This window comes from Ips typographus, linkage group LG12 (genome assembly GCF_016097725.1).
Source record: "Ips typographus isolate SLU linkage group LG12, UJ_Ityp_2.0, whole genome shotgun sequence".
Classification (NCBI taxonomy): domain Eukaryota; kingdom Metazoa; phylum Arthropoda; class Insecta; order Coleoptera; family Curculionidae; genus Ips; species Ips typographus.
This window is the reverse complement of record NC_138433.1, coordinates 927,438-951,571: the sequence shown is the minus strand read 5'-3', so window position 1 is coordinate 951,571 and position 24,134 is coordinate 927,438. Positions and strand designations below refer to the sequence as shown.

The window sequence follows — 24,134 nt, the reverse complement described above, 5'->3', positions numbered from 1 at the left end:
TTTCAGCAGAATCATCGGGTTGCTCCAGGTTGGTACTTTTGAGCAAATCGGCTACAAAATCGGCCGGGTCCACCCTGGTGATTTCCACTCGTCCGGACACGCTGGCATCGTCGTTGATCGAGCCGGGATGCTTTTTCCGACGCTCGTACGCCGCTTTGGCCCGATCCAACGATCCCGTATCGCTGGTCATTTGTAAACTGCCCGAACTCGGATTCCTGCATTAATTTACCAAACTCTGTGACGTGTCAAAGGTAAGCGGACAAAAAAACAAAATAAAGCGCATTCAACTAAGCAAAAACAAGTAAAAATACGACTAACAAGGTTAAAGTGGTGCTGGGTCTGCGGCTACAGTCGTCCGCGACGACAGTGTCGCCCTCTTCGGTGCCATCTTCAGGGGGGCTGTCGCATTGCGTTAGTTTTGTCAGCGAAGGCCCCTCCAGCAACACTTTGCGGTGCAGCCTACGACATGTTAGTATTTTAGCTTTGGTTAGTCACTCTCTAACTAAACCTGCCTATCATTTAGTACGTACGTAGGTGGCGCTGTATGGACCTGACGTTTGACTCGACTAATCTACTTTTAAAGCAATTTTTGCAAGTACATTTTATACTAAAGCAGTCCCAAAGCGCACTAACCTAACCTAAAAAAAATGTTGCAAGAGTGACAGCAATTCTGAGGTAAAGCAGGCCGTGATATCGAATAGAAAGCGCTAATAAGTAAATCAATGCTCTAGACAAAGACGCAGATAATCGTTGCCAGTGACAGTTCAAAACGGATGTGACGTCATATTTTGTGTATTCTGGGCTGCCTAAAACTGACAGAAACCAAGTTTTTTTCTAAGGACTTTTTTTTTTAAATAAAATGTAGGATTTTGACTACCCTGTACAGGGTGGCCTAATTTGCTTGTTTAAAAATTTAAAAAATGTTTTCCAAGTTAATTTGATGCCGCAAGCAGAATTTTGATATCGTCTTTTATTTTCTTGTCAATTGTCAAATTTTGACAGTTTTTTTTTCATCCGAAACCAAACGTGTCATAGGTCATTTTAAAGAGAAGAAAATAGTCTTTTTGACGAGGTAAAAATAAAATACAACTCGTAACAGGGACTTGTCAAAAATGTCATTTAAAATTTGACAATTACAAGAAAACAAATTAGGCCACCCTGTACAGTGTTTGCAAATTATAACGATTCTAGGGCAGTTACAGGCTACAGGGTGGACTTGTTTATGTGCTTTCCTAAGCTACGTCACCATAATGATTCATTTTAGCAATATTTACGTCGTTTTTTTGTGAATTTCAGTCTAAGCCCACTTAATCCGTTCTAATCTACGTTACGCCACTGTACCCAACCCACAAACGATTAATTGTACGTGTTAGTATACAGGGTGGTTCAAATTGATTGTAGGATAATTCAAGAGTGGAAATTACAAGTCAAATTTGCCTGAAAAGCCAAAACTATTCCAATGGGTTTTGCGTTACGTCGGCCAAATTAGTGCAAGCGAAAATCGACTTTAATGATATATCAGGGCCGTACCTGACCGATTTCGAAAAAAAAATCCCTCCAAGAAAAGTTAGAGTGGAGCCCTCTGGCGCCCACAATTATATTCTCTATCCATTGACGTATACAACGTTGCAAATAAACCAGTTGTTTGACAATAAATACAGTTTTGACTGAATTTGACAGCTACAATACGTTAACCTTCAATAACTCGATTATTTTCGCAGTTACAGGGTGGTTCAATGTATCAATTTAAAGAATACGTGACCTAATACAAACTTACCGTAATTTTGTGTTTAATTTGAAAAACGTCCTTTTTTAGAAGTGACATTTTGAGCTCTTTTTTTGACCATCCTGTATAATATATTTTATCGTTTTTCTTCAAAAACCTTGTATAACACGAGAAAACACATAAAATTTCACATATAGAACGGTAAATATCTCAGAAAGGGATAGCGGAAAGTGTATGACATTTCCAGTCAATTTTCAAGTTTCTGACTGTGTTTTCATCATTTCCAGTCAATCATCCTGTTTTTGACTTTGTTTTCGAAATTTTTGACCAATTTTCAAGTTTTTTTTCAACCTTTCTAGTCAATTTTCATGTTTTAACGTTGAAAAAGTCCGTAAAAAAGCAATCAAATTTGACGCCCTCTAGCGGCCAAACGGGGCAACTTAACAGTGCGCGCTCAACCTCACGTGATAGCTCCATTCATTAGCCACCTACGATTGCAAAAATGACATTTTCTTCAAATGGAGTGTTTTCATGGCCTACTATACTGACCGCCGCCATATTCGATTTAGACGTGTCAAAGTGGCCATTTTTACTAATTTTGGCATGGCCAACACGAATCTGGTGTCCGTTTTGCTGTAACTGCCGCCATTTTGTTATTGAATTAATTTGACATTAATACACGAAATATATCTAGAATTTGACGTGGAATCCAAAAATGCAATAATATACAAGGTGTCCCATTTAAACTACCCTTCAAGTATCCTACAATCAATTTGGAGCACCGAGTAGATAAAGCTGACTGGACACAAATCCCTCCACACCAACCAAATCGCCGAAACCGTCGACCTACCTGGCCGTTTGACTGCCTTCTCCGGTGCCCCACATCAAATCGCCCATCGAGACGGCCCTGGTTTCGTCCTGCAGATCGGACAGGGGAGTGGACTGGGCCCCGATATCTTTACGCGACATGTGCGGCGTCAAAAAGGCCGAGATCACGTTGGAGAGGATGCGCTCGGAACGGGGCGGTTGGGGGGAACGTTTTGGGATGACGCGCTCGCTTTTCGACAGAAACACGTCGTTGACGATCAAGCGACTGTTCGAGCGCTCGAAGCGCTGGGGGAATTGAAAATTACCACTCGAAGAGTGACAGAAACGTTCCACCACGCCGCTAGAAGCGCTTTTTTGCAACCGATTGAAATTCTTGTCGAAAATATCATCGAAACACGCCTCCGGCGTTTGAAACACCTCCTCCGGTGAAGAAGTTTTGTTCGGGGTGACAAAGGAGTCGACTGTGTTCGAAGGGGGCGTGTAAAACACTTCGAAAGGACTGCCATTAACGGGGCCCTGGGGAGTGTAAAAACCACCGGAAGGTGGTCCAGGTGACTCGGAAACTATCGTATTTGGGATGTTAAGCCGGTGTTTGGGAAAAGTGTAGGTGCGATGAAACTTGGACGCGGGCCTACGCAGTGAATCGTGTTGCGCGCCGTTCCTGTTGATCATGCGCAATAATTCATAACCCAGTCCCATTCGAAGCTTTTTAAACAAACCCCGCCCACATGCATACGCAACTATTCATATACCGGGGTCATTCAAATTCGACCCTCACCATTGGGATCTCGGAAACCATAAGAAATACGGGAAAGTTGCCTAATTTAAAGCTCAACCAAATGCAGTTTTTAAAATTTCGATTTTCCGAGTACTTTTGAAGATATCCGAAAAAAACGGAAATTTTGATTTTGTTTTCAACATTAGCAGTCAATTTCCAAGTTTCTGACTGAGTTTTTAACATTTTAAGTAAATTTTCAGATTTCTGACTGTGTTTTCATCATTTCCAGTCAATTATCATGTTTTTTACCGATTCTTTTTAATATTTTTAGCCAATTTTCATATTTTAACGTTGTTTTCAATATTTTCAGCCAGTTTTCAAGTTTTTTACTTTGTTTTCAACAATTGCAGTCAATTTACAAGTTTCTAACTGCGTTTTTAACATTTTCAGTCAATTTTCAATTTTCTGACTGTGTTTTCATAATTTCCAGGTAATTATCATGTTTTTGACTTTGTTTTCAACATTTTTGACCAATTTTTAAGTTTTTAACTGTTTTTTCAACCTTTCTAGCCAATTTTCATGTTTTAACGTTATTTTCAACATTTTCAGCCAGTTTTCAAGTTTTTTACTTTGTTTTCAACATTAGCAGTCAATATCCAAGTTTCTGACTGAGTTTTTAGCATTTTCAGTCAATTTTTTATAATTAACAATAAAATGCTGTATTTGGTCGTGTAAAAATCCAATATGGCGTCCGTAAGTTGACGATGACTGCTGACAGACGAAACGTCGGGAGGGAAATATGAAACCGTCATCGTATAGCTGATAAAAAGTTGACACAAAAATGTTTTTTTCGGTTTTGTGATATCTCTTCAAATAAGGTTAGAAATAAATAAAAACAAAAAAATCTAATTTTCAGTTTTTTTTCGGATAAATTCGGAAGCACTCGGAAATTTTTAAAACCGGATTTGGTTGAGCTTTAAATTTTGCCCCAATTTAAACTCTTATGGTTTCTGAGATAAGTGAGGGTCAAATTTGACTTACCCTGTACAAAAAAAAAATTAATAAAATAGTGGGACACATACTTGTGGTACTCGGTTAGTGACATTTACTAAAGTCATAAGAAAATTTCCATTGGTTGGATTGAAAATCGTGTAAAATTCAACTTTCCCAACCAACTTATTACAACACGTATTTACCTGATATGTCCGGCAGTGGAATCCCCACTACTACTTTGCCTGCTATGCGAAATACTGCTATAACCGGAAGCCTTGGACATTTGGCTGGTGTTGGACGAGTTTCGACTGTGCCCCATTTCCTGTACCACCCCCAATGACGTCTGAGCACTGTCACTAGCCGGATGCTCCTCAGTAACCTCAGCGTCTTGATGACTCTTCACTAGATCTGTGTTATTTCAATTAAGCCTTAATAAGGGTGAAATAATGCCACAATTTACCATTAGGCAGTGGCGTTCGTTTCTTCGGTAAACTCCCAAAACCTGAACTGCCGCTGTTAATCGAACCAGCCAATGAACCGCTCGAATATTCGTCCGATCTTTGATCGGTCGCCGCGTCCTCCATGATGGGGATCTGTTTGTGTTTCAAAGATGGGGATGGCCTGCACCACAAAAAATCATCAATATACGTTTTGCACGGTACTTTACACGTACGCTTTGAACAAAATGTCCCCGGAGATCATGTTGAGCTGGATCCGGAACTTTAGCATGCTGTTGTCCTGTCTGTGTCGCGCGTCGTATCCTTCCAGCAACGCTTTTTTGTGAATAAGCCCGGCGCCCGCGTACTCTGCCAGATTCAAGTCGGCAAAACCCAATTTGGTGAAACTGCGCCCGCCTTTGCACTCCTTCCGGATCGAAATTCTCAAAATACATTTTTCCATCACGCCCGTCGTTGCGTTCGCCATCATTTTGCAGGGGAAAGCGAATTTTGCGTCCCATTGCACTTTATGATCTCTCACTTCTTGCCTATAACATATCCAATACTGTTAAAAGCTTGCCAAACACTTAAAATCACTACTTAACAACAAAAAATTCGAAAACGTCAAAACAACAAAAATCTTAGGTTAGAATTAGAAATGCTGTCAGTTGAAAGTGGTAAAAAGAGACAACCAAAAGGCAATTAGTGGGCGAGACAAAGATGGCAATGTGAGATGTGTCAACCGAAACGAACGCGACAGTTAATCACATGACCGCTTTATAAGAAAAACTGATTAACGTCTTGTGACTAACCTAGGATTTTCCAACCCTACAAAAATGCATTAAATTTACAGTTTTAATTTTTTTTTTATTGTTGATTTAATTAACTACAAATTAAAAGGGTTGGCTTATCAATAACACGTATCCAGTGCGTGTTTTCTCATCAGTTGTTTACTGAATGCATAATTAAAAGTTGTTATTAAAGCCGGTTTTACTGATAACGTGCCGCATTCTATTGAAAACTACCGGGACGGTTTTGTCAAAGGATACTGAATGGTTTTTTATTTTTTACACTGCAAGGCGACAAAGACTGAATTTATTACGTTAGGACAGCAAGCCGGAAGTGGCTTAGGGACTGCACGTGCTAACAGACAGGAAGCTTGAGAGGACTTTCACCTGCATTATAAAATAGCCAAAACCCCCCTAAACTGATAAGACTGTCATAAATTACAGTAATACTGGGTAATGACAAGGCAAATAATGTTTTTTTGTGTTTACACAGACCTTGTCATTCACAGGCTTTATAAAAACATCTGGGCCATTGAGAACATAAGACTTTAAACATATGGCCAGGGATTTAAGGCTTGTTTTTGTTACACCAGAGTGAAACACCAAATTACATGGTGGTCACCTTGTCTAAACAGTAATTTGTCAAGCCAATAGTAACAATTGCACAATCACTGACCTGCTGCTGTGATCCTGAAAACTGCCACCGTCCAGGAGTCGTAGCTTGGCAAAGAGCACGGCAGACACGAACGGCACCTCCATCAACTCCTCCAGGCATATTTCCACTTGGAACTTGTATTTCTTCTTCTTGGACATGAAAGAGGTCATTGCAAGCAACGCTTCAGGGCATGTCAGTACTTGGAGGAAGCTGGGCAATGGAAGCTCTGTAAATTAATTTAGGAATGCATAAACATTTCCATCACACAGTTTACAGTCTGTGATGTGGATCTGTAATTATAGTTTTAATTACACTTGGAACATTGCCCGAAAATCTTTCAAATTGAATTACTGCCAATGAAATTTGAAATATCCTCTCCAGTGCTGATAAATTTTTGTGACAACTGGAAGGAAGTTTAAATTATCATTTCCTGCATATTTAACAGTCCTTCCTGTATATTAATACCTTACCACCAGAGAGGCATTTAAAGTTGGAAAGGTTGACTTTGTCAACACAAGTTAAATTTCATTTCACACCTCAGGGCTGAACAGTTATTAGCAAATTACCCTTATTTTTGTTGTTATTTGTATACTACTAACCAGAATTTACAACAAACTTGTTTGACCTCTAAAACTTTTTTTGGTTGGGACAGTTAAAACGCCCGTGGGCTCTTTAAAGTCAATTATTATTGTCCAAATTTGTTCCAGTTTATAAATAGTCGCCCCCCAAATGTTTGGGGCCACAATATGGCATCTTACCTGACTGGAAAACTCGACTGCACGTAATCTACGCCATCCAAATGCGCTCTGTTGCTTGAAATCACCAGTTAAAAACCACAAATTCACTGAATGAATACGATAACTGCCCACTTCACTGGAACTTCAATTCTACGGCCATTCCACCACTGTGGTGGTGAAAACAAACATGGCGCCTTTACAATTTAAGAAACGTCACTGTCATTCATGTGAATATTGACATCAGTGTGTATCCTTTTTTATCTCGCTAGACAAGCGTAACTGACATTTGACAGTCCCCCGAATTATCATCATCATAACCTCAAATTGGTAAACAAAACAAAAAATCATTATTTTTTACATTTTTTTGTCTAGTTTTCCTATAAAATTACAATATGATAGTTACGGTTCATTTTATCGGCATTATAATCTTTCAAATTTTGCGCAACAGGAAACGTTTGAAATCGGCTAGTGTTGTTTATGAAAATGAGCGCACTTTAGAGAACCAGTTCAAATTTGATCCCCCTTTGTTTCGTCAGCGATTCGGCACCGTTTCTCAGCTACTGGTGCGCGAACAGTGGAGAACCCAACTGAACAAACTGGTCGATTTTGGTTGTGGCGAATTTGGTTTGTTTATGTACTTGAAAGGGTTGAATATTGAGGAAATTGTATTTGTTGATATTGACGAGTATGTTTTGGCTGAAAATCTGTTTCGGATAGAACCTTTGCCGGTAGACTGCGTGAGGAGGCGTCACACTCCATTGACAGTGTCAGTCTACAGAGGCAGTATTATAGATCCTGATTATCGCTTAAGAAAGACTGATGTAGTTACTGCCATAGAATTGTAAGTTTGGCTTAGTTAACCGGGTTGGTGAAAGACTGATTTGTTGTAATATTCAGGATAGAGCATCTCTATCCGGATACACTAGATGCTTTCCCTTATAATGTTTTCTTTTTTATCAAACCCAAGTTGGTTATCTTTACAACACCAAATGCAGACTTTAACAAAGCATTTGATCGTGTGGAAGGTTTCAGGCATCCTGATCACAAGTTTGAGTGGAGTTCTGAGCAATTTAAGGATTGGTAAGTTGGTAGTTTGTGTTAACTTGCAGTTGTACTGATAGAGCACCAAAACAGGGGAACAAACTTAACAAAACGCTTCCCAGACTACACAGTAGAGTTTCTGGGAATTGGAGAGGGTCCTGAACGTTTTGTACACTTGGGCTGTTGTTCCCAGGGAGCCCTGTTTATACGTAAAGACCTGCTGGATGACTCCTACAAATCCGGTGAATGCGTAAAGTCTTGCCAATGTGATTTATCTAGTCCCTGTAAGGGACAAACTGTAGAAAGTAAGTTGCAGTGCACTTGTTTGTGCTCTCTGTGTCTTCCAGATGTCAGTGTGGGAGTGTGCACTTATCTGAGTCATAACATATCTCAAGCGGCTTACAGACCAATGAAAATGTGTCTTAAAAAGAGCCAAAGCGATTACAAACTGGATTTTTGGAGCACCGGTTCTTCTTTGGACGGTGCCGAGGTCAATAAGTCCCACAATATTTTCTATAAAGCGATTCGTTCAGTTCATTATTTACACGAAATCGATAGTGGATTGGATGAGGATCATTTGGTGGATACTTTAAAGTATCGCGTCAGAACGTTCAGTACGCTTAATAGCCGATTTTATGTGGAAGAAAGGCAACAGTGCGAAATTCCTGTTAGCGATCTGATTTATGGCGATGTGGAGATGTCAGTTGATGAAGTTGGGTAAGTTTTGTGTTTGGTAGTTTGTCAGAAAAAGGCAGTGATTTTAAGCTTTCCAAAAATATCCCCACGTGACTTGATATTTGCGTTGTTGGCTAATTTAAACGCAAACAGCCTCAAAAACACGGATATGGTTAACTTACATTCAAGTATTTTTTGTTTGTCCTGGCTTTTTGTTTTAATTGCTGTTGTAGCGTGTATACTGGTCTTGTGCACACTCTGAACCATGAAATAACACTTTTTTAAGTAATTTTTGTGGTTTTTCAGTAAAAAAACCGAATTTGTTTGAAATCTATTAAAACTGAGTGACATTTGGTCTAAAAGTGAGGTTAGGTCCACTTTCAACTGCTTCTGCTACCAGATCCAAGTCAATGAACTAGCATAGTATGACTGGATGGGACACAGATTTTTATTATTTTTTTTTTTAATAGAAAAACTAGGGAGTTGGCAAAAATTGGCTTTACTCTCTTATTTGACAAGTTACGTCACACCGTTTGGCCGCTAGAGGGTGTCTTTACCATAAAATCACATAATTTTAGACACGCGTTGCTTTGACCCTAAATTACTCCCTTATTTGACAAGTTACGTCAAAACGTCACAGAAAACAAAAGATAGAGCAGATTTCAAGCTGTCCAAAAATATACTGTCCCACATGAGTTGATTGATTACACCGTTTGGCCGCTAGAGGGCGTCAAAATTTCTTCATTATAAAATCACATATTTTTTGACACTCGCTGCTTTGACCGTAAATTACTCCCTTATTTGACAAGTTACGTCAAAATGTCATAGAAAACAAAAGATAGAGCAGACTTCAAGCTTTCCAAAAATAACCCCACATGAGTTGATTGATTACACCGTTTGGCCGCGAGAGGGCGTTAAAATTCTTTCACCATAAAATCACATATTTTTTGACACACGTTGCTTTCACCCTAAATTACTCTCTTACTTGACAAGATACGACAAAATGTCATAGAAAACAAAAGATAGAGGAGATTTCAAGCTTTCCAAAAATATCCCCACATGATCTGATTGATGGCACCGTTTGGCCGCTAGAGCTACAAACTGAATTTGTGGTGAATTTTACACAAATAAGGTTTGAACTTCCCCCCATTAACCTCCAATGACACATGTCAGTTTGTGTCTTTCTCTCAAACTAAATTCTCAGTCATATTTCACCATTTCAAACCGTCTCATTCTCATCATTTTTCCCCAGACATCTGTTGAGCAAAAACGGTTACCGGGTGGAGCAATGTTTAATCCCAGAAACCGACCAGCTTGAACAGTGCGTGATCACGATGGCGCAGGAAATGGAGGAAATCACGAGCAGTTCTGAGGTAACGGACATTGAGTGGGAAAACTGCCCTCCGGTGGAAAGTATCCAGCTGGAGGAAGCAGAAACGTCCGGCACTGCAGAACCAGATCCTTTAGTGGATTCGGGTTATTTAAAGTCCCCCTCGCCCCTTGAAATCGCCAGATCTCTACCCCAAGAACCCTCCGAGGTGGATTTATTCGAGGACGTAGTCCCCACGCCGAAAGTGCGTAGCGAGGACAACAAACTACACTTAAAGAAACCGGAAAACAGCAACAATCGTCCCAAAGTGCTCGATTTGAATCGAGTGAACGAACTGGACAGATTCCGTAACGTGAACGTTACGAAAACATTTTTGAAACCGCTTAGGAGTCCCCTTAAGGATTGTCCGGTTGCGGGCACCTCAAGCGGATGGAAGAAACATCACAGAAAAGCTAGAAAGGACAGTCCACTGGATGACGTCAAGAGTTTGACTAATTGCATAGTGCAGAACAGTCTGAATAAGGTTGAACTAGATCCAGCTGATTCACCGGAACTGATCAATTTCGTGGAGGATGCGGTTGATGCTCCTCTTATAGAGCCAGCAATCGTACCACCCATTGAGTTGGTGGAAAATGGCGATTTGGCTAACAACAACAGGGATAATGAAGGTTGGTTTCGTGTCTCTGTCTACACCATTTACACATGTAGTTTAGAAAGCGTCAGATGAATTTTAGCAACCATAAGATGGATTTAAAAAATATCACTTGTATTTCAGAAAAGGTACTTTCAATTTTAGAATAATAATTTTGATTTTCGAAATTGCAATTTGTATTTCAGATTAGTCACTTGTATTATAGAAAAGAGCAGTTGGATTTTAGACGTGGTCATTTGTAATTTGGAAAATTAAAGTTGAGCAAAAAAAGTAAATAGTCCAACGAATATTTTTAATAACATTGTGGTTTAAGCAGTTCAATGACAAATCGATTTATCTCGAAAACCGTTCATTTTATCGAAATAAAGGAAGAGTACAATTTTTCGATAAAAATGTCAAGAGTATCCATTAATGGCGTTTGCAGCTGAAAATAATGACAGCTGTCAAAGTTTAAGCAAACTGTGTCTTAGGTCCAGTTAGTTCCTGCCTTTCGAAGACGAGATACCTGGTTTTCATGTCAAATAGAAGGTCTTATTCGATAAAACATTAAACCCAATAATGATTACAATATACAAAGTGTTTCAAAAGTTACGGCCAAAAACGTTAATTGGAAGGCAGTTCTTTGGGGCTCAATATTTCCCTTAAGAGTGACTTAAAAAAAAAATTATATGTTTCAGGTAACAATTTGCCTGAAAACGAGGTTCGGGAGCAGGAAGACGTGGACGAGGGTATTGATTTGCTCAATGACAATTTGGAAGAGTTGCCGATGGACAACGTGGCCGCCATTGAGAATAATAATGGACGAGAGGAGCAAGAGCAACTTGACTTGCCTGTAATTGAGGTGGTCGAAGAGCAAAACGAGCCTGATCAGTTGGAGGTAAGTTTATTCAAGTCACGTGATTAATTTTTTTTGGTTCAAAGCAAGAAATTATACCGTTTGGCCGCTAGAGGGCGACAAAGTTTCTTCATTATAAAATCACATATTTTTTGACACTCGCTGCTTTGACCGTAAATTACTCCATTATTTGACAAGTTACGTCAAAATGTCATAGAAAACAAAAGATAGAGCAGACTTCAAGCTTTCCAAAAATATCCTCACATGAGTTGATTGATCATACCGTCTGGCCGCTAGAGGGCGTCAAAGTTCCTTAAAATTACATATTTTGTGACACCCGCTGCTTTAACCTTAAATTACTCCCTTATTTGACAAGTTACGTCAAAATGTCATAGAAAACAAAAGATAGAGCAGACTTCAAGCTTTCCAAAAATATCCTCACATGAGTTGATTGATCATACCGTCTGGCCGCTAGAGGGCGTCAAAGTTCCTTAAAATTACATATTTTGTGACACCCGCTGCTTTAACCTTAAATTACTCCCTTATTTGACAAGTTACGTCAAAATGTCATAGAAAACAAAAGATAGAGCAGACTTCAAGCTTTCCAAAAATGTCCTCACATGAGTTGATTGATTACACCGTTTGGCCGCTAGAGGGTGTCAAAGTTTCTTCATTATAAAATCACATATTTTTTGACACTCGCGGCTTTGACCGTAAATTACTCCCTTATTTGACAAGTTACGTCAAAATGTCATAGAAAACAAAAGATAGAGCAGACTTCAAGCTTTCTAAAAATATCCTCGCATGAGTTGATTGATTACACCGTTTGGCCGCTAGAGGGTGTCAAAGTTTCTTCATTATAAAATCACATATTTTTTGACACCTGTTGCTTTGATCGTAGATTACTCCCTTATTTGACAAGTTACGTCAAAATGTCATAGAAAACAAAAGATAGAGCAGACTTCAAGCTTCCTAAAAATATCCTCACATGAGTTGATTGATCATACCGTCTGGCCGCTAGAGGGCGTCAAAGTTCCTTAAAATTACATATTTTGTGACACCCGCTGCTTTAACCTTAAATTACTCCATTATTTGACAAGTTACGTCAAAATGTCATAGAAAACAAAAGATAGAGCAGACTTCAAGCTTTCCAAAAATATCCTCACATGAGTTGATTGATCATACCGTCTGGCCGCTAGAGGGCGTCAAAGTTCCTTAAAATTACATATTTTGTGACACCCGCTGCTTTAACCTTAAATTACTCCCTTATTTGACAAGTTACGTCAAAATGTCATAGAAAACAAAAGATAGAGCAGACTTCAAGCTTTCCAAAAATGTCCTCACATGAGTTGATTGATTACACCGTTTGGCCGCTAGAGGGTGTCAAAGTTTCTTCATTATAAAATCACATATTTTTTGACACTCGCGGCTTTGACCGTAAATTACTCCCTTATTTGACAAGTTACGTCAAAATGTCATAGAAAACAAAAGATAGAGCAGACTTCAAGCTTTCTAAAAATATCCTCGCATGAGTTGATTGATTACACCGTTTGGCCGCTAGAGGGTGTCAAAGTTTCTTCATTATAAAATCACATATTTTTTGACACCTGTTGCTTTGATCGTAGATTACTCCCTTATTTGACAAGTTACGTCAAAATGTCATAGAAAACAAAAGATAGAGCAGACTTCAAGCTTCCTAAAAATATCCTCACATGAGTTGATTGATCATACCGTCTGGCCGCTAGAGGGCGTCAAAGTTCCTTAAAATTACATATTTTGTGACACCCGCTGCTTTAACCTTAAATTACTCCATTATTTGACAAGTTACGTCAAAATGTCATAGAAAACAAAAGATAGAGCAGACTTCAAGCTTTCCAAAAATATCCTCACATGAGTTGATTGATCATACCGTCTGGCCGCTAGAGGGCGTCAAAGTTCCTTAAAATTACATATTTTGTGACACCCGCTGCTTTAACCTTAAATTACTCCCTTATTTGACAAGTTACGTCAAAATGTCATAGAAAACAAAAGATAGAGCAGACTTCAAGCTTTCCAAAAATGTCCTCACATGAGTTGATTGATTACACCGTTTGGCCGCTAGAGGGTGTCAAAGTTTCTTCATTATAAAATCACATATTTTTTGACACTCGCGGCTTTGACCGTAAATTACTCCCTTATTTGACAAGTTACGTCAAAATGTCATAGAAAACAAAAGATAGAGCAGACTTCAAGCTTCCTAAAAATATCCTCACATGAGTTGATTGATTACACTGTTTGGCCGCTAGAGGCCGTCAACGTTCCTTAAAATTACATATTTTGTGACACCCGCTGCTTTGACTTTAAATTACTCCCTTATTTGACAAGTTACGTCAAAATGTCATAGAAAACAAAAGATAGAGCAGACTTCAAGCTTTCTAAAAATATCCTCGCATGAGTTGATTGATCATACCGTCTGGCCGCTAGAGGGCGTCAAAGTTCCTTAAAATTACATATTTTGTGACACCCGCTGCTTTAACCTTAAATTACTCCCTTATTTGACAAGTTACGTCAAAATGTCATAGAAAACAAAAGATAGAACAGACTTCAAGCTTTTCAAAAATGTCCTCACATGAGTTGATTGATCATACCGTCTGGCCGCTAGAGGGCGTCAAAGTTCCTTAAAATTACATATTTTGTGACACCCGCTGCTTTAACCTTAAATTACTCCCTTATTTGACAAGTTACGTCAAAATGTCATAGAAAACAAAAGATAGAGCAGACTTCAAGCTTTCCAAAAATGTCCTCACATGAGTTGATTGATTACACTGTTTGGCCGCTAGAGGCCGTCAACGTTCCTTAAAATTACATATTTTGTGACACCCGCTGCTTTAACCTTAAATTACTCCCTTATTTGACAAGTTACGTCAAAATGTCATAGAAAACAAAAGATAGAACAGACTTCAAGCTTTTCAAAAATGTCCTCACATGAGTTGATTGATCATACCGTCTGGCCGCTAGAGGGCGTCAAAGTTCCTTAAAATTACATATTTTGTGACACCCGCTGCTTTAACCTTAAATTACTCCCTTATTTGACAAGTTACGTCAAAATGTCATAGAAAACAAAAGATAGAGCAGACTTCAAGCTTTCTAAAAATATCCTCGCATGAGTTGATTGATCATACCGTCTGGCCGCTAGAGGGTGTCAAAGTTTCTTCATTATAAAATCACATATTTTTTGACACTCGCGGCTTTGACCGTAAATTACTCCCTTATTTGACAAGTTACGTCAAAATGTCATAGAAAACAAAAGATAGAGCAGACTTCAAGCTTCCTAAAAATATCCTCACATGAGTTGATTGATTACACTGTTTGGCCGCTAGAGGCCGTCAACGTTCCTTAAAATTACATATTTTGTGACACCCGCTGCTTTGACTTTAAATTACTCCCTTATTTGACAAGTTACGTCAAAATGTCATAGAAAACAAAAGATAGAGCAGACTTCAAGCTTTCTAAAAATATCCTCGCATGAGTTGATTGATCATACCGTCTGGCCGCTAGAGGGCGTCAAAGTTCCTTAAAATTACATATTTTGTGACACCCGCTGCTTTAACCTTAAATTACTCCCTTATTTGACAAGTTACGTCAAAATGTCATAGAAAACAAAAGATAGAACAGACTTCAAGCTTTTCAAAAATATCCTCACATGAGTTGATTGATTACACTGTTTGGCCGCTAGAGGGCGTCAACGTTCCTTAAAATTACATATTTTTTGACACTCGCGGCTTTGACCGTAAATTACTCCCTTATTTGACAAGTTACGTCAAAATGTCATAGAAAACAAAAGATAGAGCAGACTTCAAGCTTCCTAAAAATATCCTCACATGAGTTGATTGATTACACTGTTTGGCCGCTAGAGGGCGTCAACGTTCCTTAAAATTACATATTTTGTGACACCCGCTGCTTTGACTTTAAATTACTCCCTTATTTGACAAGTTACGTCAAAATGTCATAGAAAACAAAAGATAGAGCAGACTTCAAGCTTCCTAAAAATATCCTCACATGAGTTGATTGATCATACCGTCTGGCCGCTAGAGGGCGTCAAAGTTCCTTAAAATTACATATTTTGTGACACCCGCTGCTTTAACCTTAAATTACTCCATTATTTGACAAGTTACGTCAAACTGTCATAGAAAACAAAAGATAGAGCAGACTTCAAGCTTTCCAAAAATATCCTCACATGAATTGATTGATCATACCGTCTGGCCGCTAGAGGGCGTCAAAGTTCCTTAAAATTACATATTTTGTGACACCCGCTGCTTTAACCTTAAATTACTCCCTTATTTGACAAGTTACGTCAAAATGTCATAGAAAACAAAAGATAGAGCAGACTTCAAGCTTCCTAAAAATATGCTCACATGAGTTGATTGATCATACCGTCTGGCCGCTAGAGGGCGTCAAAGTTCCTTAAAATTACATATTTTGTGACACCCGCTGCTTTAACCTTAAATTACTCCCTTATTTGACAAGTTACGTCAAAATGTCATAGAAAACAAAAGATAGAGCAGACTTCAAGCTTTCCAAAAATGTCCTCACATGAGTTGATTGATTACACCGTTTGGCCGCTAGAGGACGTCAAAGTTTCTTCATTATAAAATCACATATTTTTTGACACTCGCGGCTTTGACCGTAAATTACTCCCTTATTTGACAAGTTACGTCAAAATGTCATAGAAAACAAAAGATAGAGCAGACTTCAAGCTTCCTAAAAATATCCTCACATGAGTTGATTGATTACACTGTTTGGCCGCTAGAGGGCGTCAACGTTCCTTAAAATTACATATTTTGTGACACCCGCTGCTTTGACTTTAAATTACTCCCTTATTTGACAAGTTACGTCAAAATGTCATAGAAAACAAAAGATAGAGCAGACTTCAAGCTTTCCAAAAATGTCCTCACATGAGTTGATTGATTACACCGTTTGGCCGCTAGAGGACGTCAAAGTTTCTTCATTATAAAATCACATATTTTTTGACACTCGCGGCTTTGACCGTAAATTACTCCCTTATTTGACAAGTTACGTCAAAATGTCATAGAAAACAAAAGATAGAGCAGACTTCAAGCTTCCTAAAAATATCCTCACATGAGTTGATTGATCATACCGTCTGGCCGCTAGAGGGCGTCAAAGTTCCTTAAAATTACATATTTTGTGACACCCGCTGCTTTAACCTTAAATTACTCCCTTATTTGACAAGTTACGTCAAAATGTCATAGAAAACAAAAGATAGAACAGACTTCAAGCTTTTCAAAAATATCCTCACATGAGTCGGTTGATTACACCGTTTGGCCGCTAGAGGACGTCAAAGTTTCTTCATTATAAAATCACATATTTTTTGACACTCGTGGCTTTGACCGTAAATTACTCCCTTATTTGACAAGTTACGTCAAAATGTCATAGAAAACAAAAGATAGAGCAGACTTCAAGCTTCCTAAAAATATCCTCACATGAGTTGATTGATTACGCTGTTTGGCCGCTAGAGGGCGTCAACGTTCCTTAAAATTACATATTTTGTGACACCCGCTGCTTTGACTTTAAATTACTCCCTTATTTGACAAGTTACGTCAAAATGTCATAGAAAACAAAAGATAGAGCAGACTTCAAGCTTTCCAAAAATATCCTCACATGAATTGATTGATCATACCGTCTGGCCGCTAGAGGGCGTCAAAGTTCCTTAAAATTACATATTTTGTGACACCCGCTGCTTTAACCTTAAATTACTCCCTTATTTGACAAGTTACGTCAAAATGTCATAGAAAACAAAAGATAGAGCAGACTTCAAGCTTTTCAAAAATGTCCTCACATGAGTTGATTGATCATACCGTCTGGCCGCTAGAGGGCGTCAAAGTTCCTTAAAATTACATATTTTGTGACACCCGCTGCTTTAACCTTAAATTACTCCCTTATTTGACAAGTTACGTCAAAATGTCATAGAAAACAAAAGATAGAGCAGACTTCAAGCTTTCCAAAAATGTCCTCACATGAGTTGATTGATCATACCGTCTGGCCGCTAGAGGGCGTCAAAGTTCCTTAAAATTACATATTTTGTGACACCCGCTGCTTTAACCTTAAATTACTCCCTTATTTGACAAGTTACGTCAAAATGTCATAGAAAACAAAAGATAGAGCAGACTTCAAGCTTTCCAAAAATGTCCTCACATGAGTTGATTGATTACACCGTTTGGCCGCTAGAGGGTGTCAAAGTTTCTTCATTATAAAATCACATATTTTTTGACACTCGCGGCTTTGACCGTAAATTACTCCCTTATTTGACAAGTTACGTCAAAATGTCATAGAAAACAAAAGATAGAGCAGACTTCAAGCTTCCTAAAAATATCCTCACATGAGTTGATTGATTACGCTGTTTGGCCGCTAGAGGGCGTCAACGTTCCTTAAAATTACATATTTTGTGACACCCGCTGCTTTAACCTTAAATTACTCCCTTATTTGACAAGTTACGTCAAAATGTCATAGAAAACAAAAGATAGAGCAGACTTCAAGCTTTTCAAAAATGTCCTCACATGAGTTGATTGATCATACCGTCTGGCCGCTAGAGGGCGTCAAAGTTCCTTAAAATTACATATTTTGTGACACCCGCTGCTTTAACCTTAAATTACTCCCTTATTTGACAAGTTACGTCAAAATGTCATAGAAAACAAAAGATAGAGCAGACTTCAAGCTTTCCAAAAATGTCCTCACATGAGTTGATTGATTACACCGTTTGGCCGCTAGAGGGTGTCAAAGTTTCTTCATTATAAAATCACATATTTTTTGACACTCGCGGCTTTGACCGTAAATTACTCCCTTATTTGACAAGTTACGTCAAAATGTCATAGAAAACAAAAGATAGAGCAGACTTCAAGCTTTCTAAAAATATCCTCGCATGAGTTGATTGATTACACCGTTTGGCCGCTAGAGGGTGTCAAAGTTTCTTCATTATAAAATCACATATTTTTTGACACCTGTTGCTTTGATCGTAGATTACTCCCTTATTTGACAAGTTACGTCAAAATGTCATAGAAAACAAAAGATAGAGCAGACTTCAAGCTTCCTAAAAATATCCTCACATGAGTTGATTGATCATACCGTCTGGCCGCTAGAGGGCGTCAGAGTTCCTTAAAATTACATATTTTGTGACACCCGCTGCTTTAACCTTAAATTACTCCCTTATTTGACAAGTTACGTCAAAATGTCATAGAAAACAAAAGATAGAGCAGACTTCAAGCTTTCCAAAAATATCCTCACATGAGTTGATTGATCATACCGTCTGGCCGCTAGAGGGCGTCAAAGTTCCTTAAAATTACATATTTTGTGACACCCGCTGCTTTAACCTTAAATTACTCCCTTATTTGACAAGTTACGTCAAAATGTCATAGAAAACAAAAGATAGAGCAGACTTCAAGCTTTCCAAAAATGTCCTCACATGAGTCGGTTGATTACACCGTTTGGCCGCTAGAGGACGTCAAAGTTTCTTCATTATAAAATCACATATTTTTTGACACTCGCGGCTTTGACCGTAAATTACTCCCTTATTTGACAAGTTACGTCAAAATGTCATAGAAAACAAAAGATAGAGCAGACTTCAAGCTTTCTAAAAATATCCTCGCATGAGTTGATTGATTACACCGTTTGGCCGCTAGAGGGTGTCAAAGTTTCTTCATTATAAAATCACATATTTTTTGACACCTGTTGCTTTGATCGTAGATTACTCCCTTATTTGACAAGTTACGTCAAAATGTCATAGAAAACAAAAGATAGAGCAGACTTCAAGCTTTCCAAAAATATCCTCACATGAATTGATTGATCATACCGTCTGGCCGCTAGAGGGCGTCAAAGTTCCTTAAAATTACATATTTTGTGACACCCGCTGCTTTAACCTTAAATTACTCCCTTATTTGACAAGTTACGTCAAAATGTCATAGAAAACAAAAGATAGAGCAGACTTCAAGCTTTCCAAAAATATCCTCACATGAATTGATTGATCATACCGTCTGGCCGCTAGAGGGCGTCAAAGTTCCTTAAAATTACATATTTTGTGACACCCGCTGCTTTAACCTTAAATTACTCCCTTATTTGACAAGTTACGTCAAAATGTCATAGAAAACAAAAGATAGAGCAGACTTCAAGCTTCCTAAAAATATGCTCACATGAGTTGATTGATCATACCGTCTGGCCGCTAGAGGGCGTCAAAGTTCCTTAAAATTACATATTTTGTGACACCCGCTGCTTTAACCTTAAATTACTCCCTTATTTGACAAGTTACGTCAAAATGTCATAGAAAACAAAAGATAGAGCAGACTTCAAGCTTTCCAAAAATGTCTCACATGAGTTGATTGATTACACCGTTTGGCCGCTAGAGGACGTCAAAGTTTCTTCATTATAAAATCACATATTTTTTGACACTCGCGGCTTTGACCGTAAATTACTCCCTTATTTGACAAGTTACGTCAAAATGTCATAGAAAACAAAAGATAGAGCAGACTTCAAGCTTTCTAAAAATATCCTCGCATGAGTTGATTGATCATACCGTCTGGCCGCTAGAGGGCGTCAAAGTTCCTTAAAATTACATATTTTGTGACACCCGCTGCTTTAACCTTAAATTACTCCCTTATTTGACAAGTTACGTCAAAATGTCATAGAAAACAAAAGATAGAGCAGACTTCAAGCTTTCCAAAAATATCCTCACATGAATTGATTGATCATACCGTCTGGCCGCTAGAGGGCGTCAAAGTTCCTTAAAATTACATATTTTGTGACACCCGCTGCTTTAACCTTAAATTACTCCCTTATTTGACAAGTTACGTCAAAATGTCATAGAAAACAAAAGATAGAGCAGACTTCAAGCTTTCCAAAAATGTCCTCACATGAGTTGATTGATTACACCGTTTGGCCGCTAGAGGACGTCAAAGTTTCTTCATTATAAAATCACATATTTTTTGACACTCGCGGCTTTGACCGTAAATTACTCCCTTATTTGACAAGTTACGTCAAAATGTCATAGAAAACAAAAGATAGAGCAGACTTCAAGCTTTCTAAAAATATCCTCGCATGAGTTGATTGATCATACCGTCTGGCCGCTAGAGGGCGTCAAAGTTCCTTAAAATTACATATTTTGTGACACCCGCTGCTTTAACCTTAAATTACTCCCTTATTTGACAAGTTACGTCAAAATGTCATAGAAAACAAAAGATAGAGCAGACTTCAAGCTTTCCAAAAATATCCTCACATGAATTGATTGATCATACCGTCTGGCCGCTAGAGGGCGTCAAAGTTCCTTAAAATTACATATTTTGTGACACCCGCTGCTTTAACCTTAAATTACTCCCTTATTTGACAAGTTACGTCAAAATGTCATAGAAAACAAAAGATAGAACAGACTTCAAGCTTTTCAAAAATGTCCTCACATGAGTTGATTGATCATACCGTCTGGCCGCTAGAGGGCGTCAAAGTTCCTTAAAATTACATATTTTGTGACACCCGCTGCTTTAACCTTAAATTACTCCCTTATTTGACAAGTTACGTCAAAATGTCATAGAAAACAAAAGATAGAGCAGACTTCAAGCTTCCTAAAAATATCCTCACATGAGTTGATTGATCATACCGTCTGGCCGCTAGAGGGCGTCAAAGTTCCTTAAAATTACATATTTTGTGACACCCGCTGCTTTAACCTTAAATTACTCCATTATTTGACAAGTTACGTCAAAATGTCATAGAAAACAAAAGATAGAGCAGACTTCAAGCTTTCCAAAAATATCCTCACATGAATTGATTGATCATACCGTCTGGCCGCTAGAGGGCGTCAAAGTTCCTTAAAATTACATATTTTGTGACACCCGCTGCTTTAACCTTAAATTACTCCCTTATTTGACAAGTTACGTCAAAATGTCATAGAAAACAAAAGATAGAACAGACTTCAAGCTTTTCAAAAATATCCTCACATGAGTCGGTTGATTACACCGTTTGGCCGCTAGAGGACGTCAAAGTTTCTTCATTATAAAATCACATATTTTTTGACACTCGCGGCTTTGACCGTAAATTACTCCCTTATTTGACAAGTTACGTCAAAATGTCATAGAAAACAAAAGATAGAGCAGACTTCAAGCTTCCTAAAAATATCCTCGCATGAGTTGATTGATTACACCGTTTGGCCGCTAGAGGGTGTCAAAGTTTCTTCATTATAAAATCACATATTTTTTGACACCTGTTGCTTTGATCGTAGATTACTCCCTTATTTGACAAGTTACGTCAAAATGTCATAGAAAACAAAAGATAGAGCAGACTTCAAGCTTTCCAAAAATATCTTCACATGAGTTGATTGATTACACCGTTTGGCCGCTAGAGGACGTCAAAATTCCTTAAAATTACATATTTTGTGACACCCGCTGCTTTGACCTTAAATTACTCCTTTATTTGACAAGTTACGTCAAAATGTCATAGAAAACAAAAGATAGAACAGACTTCAAGCTTTTCAAAAATATCCTCACATGAGTCGGTTGATTACACCGTCTGGCCGCTAGAGGGCGTCAAAGTTCCTTAAAATTACATATTTTGTGACACCCGCTGCTTTAACCTTAAATTACTCCCTTATTTGACAAGTTACGTCAAAATGTCATAGAAAACAAAAGATAGAACAGACTTCAAGCTTTCCAAAAATATCTTCACATGAGTTGATTGATTACACCGTTTGGCCGCTAGAGGACGTCAAAGTTCCTTAAAATTACATATTTTGTGACACCCGCTGCTTTAACCTTAAATTACTCCCTTATTTGACAAGTTACGTCAAAATGTCATAGAAAACAAAAGATAGAACAGACTTCAAGCTTTTCAAAAATATCCTCACATGAGTCGGTTGATTACACCGTTTGGCCGCTAGAGGACGTCAAAGTTTCTTCATTATAAAATCACATATTTTTTGACACTCGCGGCTTTGACCGTAAATTACTCCCTTATTTGACAAGTTACGTCAAAATGTCATAGAAAACAAAAGATAGAGCAGACTTCAAGCTTTCTAAAAATATCCTCGCATGAGTTGATTGATTACACCGTTTGGCCGCTAGAGGACGTCAAAGTTCCTTAAAATTACATATTTTGTGACACCCGCTGCTTTGACCTTAAATTACTCCTTTATTTGACAAGTTACGTCAAAATGTCATAGAAACCAAAAGATAGAGCAGACTTCAAGCTTTCCAAAAATATCCTCACATGAGTTGATTGATTACACCGTTTGACCGCTAGAGGGCGTCAAAGTTTCTTCATTATAAAATCACATATTTTTTGACACCTGTTGCTTTGACCGTAGATTACTCCCTTATTTGACAAGTTACGTCAAAATGTCATAGAAAACAAAAGATAGAGCAGACTTCAAGCTTTCCAAAAATATCCTCACATGAGTTGATTGAATACACCGTTTGGCCGCTAGAGGGCGTTAAAGTTTCGTCATCATAAAATCACATCATTTGTGACACCCGCTGCTTTGATCCTAAATTACTCCCTTATTTGACAAGTCACGTCAAAATGTCATAGAAAACAAAAGATAGAGCCGACTTCAAGCTTTCTAAAAATATGTCACCATGAGTTGATTGATTACACCGTTTGGCCGCTAGAGGGCCTTAAAGTTCCTTTACCATAAAATCACATGTTTTCTGAAAAAAAAAGTGGTTAAACGTATTTTTGGTGCAAAGCAAGAAGACGACAGTTCGATAGCCAAAGCAAGCAGGGAAGTGCTCTACGACGAGGATTCCGTGCCGGACCTACTCGATGACGTCGACATTCCGACTCAAACTGACTCGAGTGACGTAATAGCCGATGCCAATGTGGTATTGATTGGAATTCAGCCAATTGCGACGACCGGTTAGTTTTACCGTCTTTCAGTCGCCTGGTTAATGTTAATTGGGGTTTTAGCGTCAATCCAAACAAACAGGAACAGTTTCCCCGATTGGTTACTGCAAATTTTAGGCACCCAAGTAGCTACGGAACCCAACAGCGGACACGACGAACCGCACTTTTATTGTCAAGGCGACGGTTTAGGTGCGTTTTACTTGAATCTCCGATCGAGTGGTTGAAACTGGCAACGTTGCAGGCGTGCATCCGTCAGTGGTGGCGGTGGAAGCGGACGAGGCGGACAATGAGAGCAGCAGCGAGGACACGTCATCGTCGAACAATACGCTGGATTACGCGGACGCGGAACCAGGTCCCTCCGATATGGTGGACATGAGCAGTTTGCCGGAAGAATCTCTTGATGATGGTTCGGTGGCTAGTAACGGCGCCATTTTGGTTGACGACGTCATCAGAGCCGCCCAGGATCAAATACAGTCCACCAGCCAACTAGAGGTGAGTAAACTGGAAAATTCACCTGAAATCACTTGGAATAGTAATTTAAAGCAGGAAGACACGTGCAAGGACAGTAAAAGTAGCAAAACTGGTTCTATATCTCAAACGTCGGCGAATCAGTCTACAGAACCTGGTAGTATAGTGGGGAAGTATTATTATACATAATTTTTATAATAAAATTTGCGCAGAAAGAGACAGCAATTCTGCCAGTGAATCTGAAGTGTTGGAATCAGAAGGATCGATCAATGAAGAACACTTTTAACACTCTCAATGGATCTGAAATATTGTGATGAGTTGTAGTCTAGGCTTTAGTTATTTTTTTGTTAATAATAATTACAGTTTTTTCAATATTTGAA

General features: G+C 38.6%; 3 protein-coding genes across 6 annotated transcripts in view; 2 read left to right on the top strand and 1 right to left on the bottom strand.

Annotated features, from left to right (window-relative positions):
* Positions 1-148, top strand: part of defl (Integrator complex subunit 7) — a 15,958-nt gene extending 15,810 nt beyond the window's left edge. For both annotated transcript variants that reach the window (XM_081990956.1, XM_081990955.1), the window contains one exon: positions 10-148. The gene's annotated coding sequence lies outside the window, so the exon portion shown is untranslated. The remainder of the gene's footprint in view (positions 1-9) is intronic.
* The window catches only part of LOC145736511 (uncharacterized), a 7,739-nt gene extending 669 nt beyond the window's left edge, over positions 1-7,070 (bottom strand). Inside the window, exons 1-8 of the mRNA XM_081990958.1 lie at positions 6,904-7,070; positions 6,167-6,371; positions 4,939-5,250; positions 4,726-4,886; positions 4,469-4,673; positions 2,577-3,215; positions 319-459; positions 1-215 (exon numbers count right to left, since the gene is read on the bottom strand). Of these exons, the coding sequence (XP_081847084.1) occupies positions 1-215; positions 319-459; positions 2,577-3,215; positions 4,469-4,673; positions 4,726-4,886; positions 4,939-5,250; positions 6,167-6,315 (1,822 nt within the window). The 5' untranslated portion in view covers positions 6,316-6,371; positions 6,904-7,070. The remainder of the gene's footprint in view (positions 216-318; positions 460-2,576; positions 3,216-4,468; positions 4,674-4,725; positions 4,887-4,938; positions 5,251-6,166; positions 6,372-6,903) is intronic.
* Positions 7,067-24,134, top strand: Hen1 (Hen1 methyltransferase). Of its 3 annotated transcripts, none has more exons than XM_081990954.1 (10): positions 7,067-7,723; positions 7,780-7,962; positions 8,017-8,640; positions 9,851-10,596; positions 11,258-11,457; positions 23,130-23,298; positions 23,350-23,475; positions 23,543-23,778; positions 23,830-23,911; positions 23,967-24,134. In XM_081990954.1, the coding sequence occupies exons 1-10, from the start codon at positions 7,275-7,277 to the stop codon at positions 24,038-24,040; spliced, it is 2,889 nt and encodes a 962-aa protein (XP_081847080.1). In that variant the 5' UTR covers positions 7,067-7,274; the 3' UTR covers positions 24,041-24,134. The 3 variants fall into 3 exon arrangements, with proteins under 3 accessions (XP_081847080.1, XP_081847079.1, XP_081847077.1); XM_081990953.1 differs by having other exon boundaries at positions 23,528-23,778; positions 23,833-23,911; XM_081990951.1 differs by having other exon boundaries at positions 23,528-23,778.

Coding starts and splice junctions, on each gene's coding strand:
- Hen1 (XM_081990951.1), top strand. CDS start 7,275: ATGATAGTTACGGTTCATTTTATCGGCATTATAATCTTTCAAATTTTG. Junction 10,597..11,257: donor CAACAACAGGGATAATGAAG/GTTGGTTTCGTG, acceptor TATATGTTTCAG/GTAACAATTTGCCTGAAAAC. Junction 11,458..23,129: donor ACGAGCCTGATCAGTTGGAG/GTAAGTTTATTC, acceptor TTTGGTGCAAAG/CAAGAAGACGACAGTTCGAT.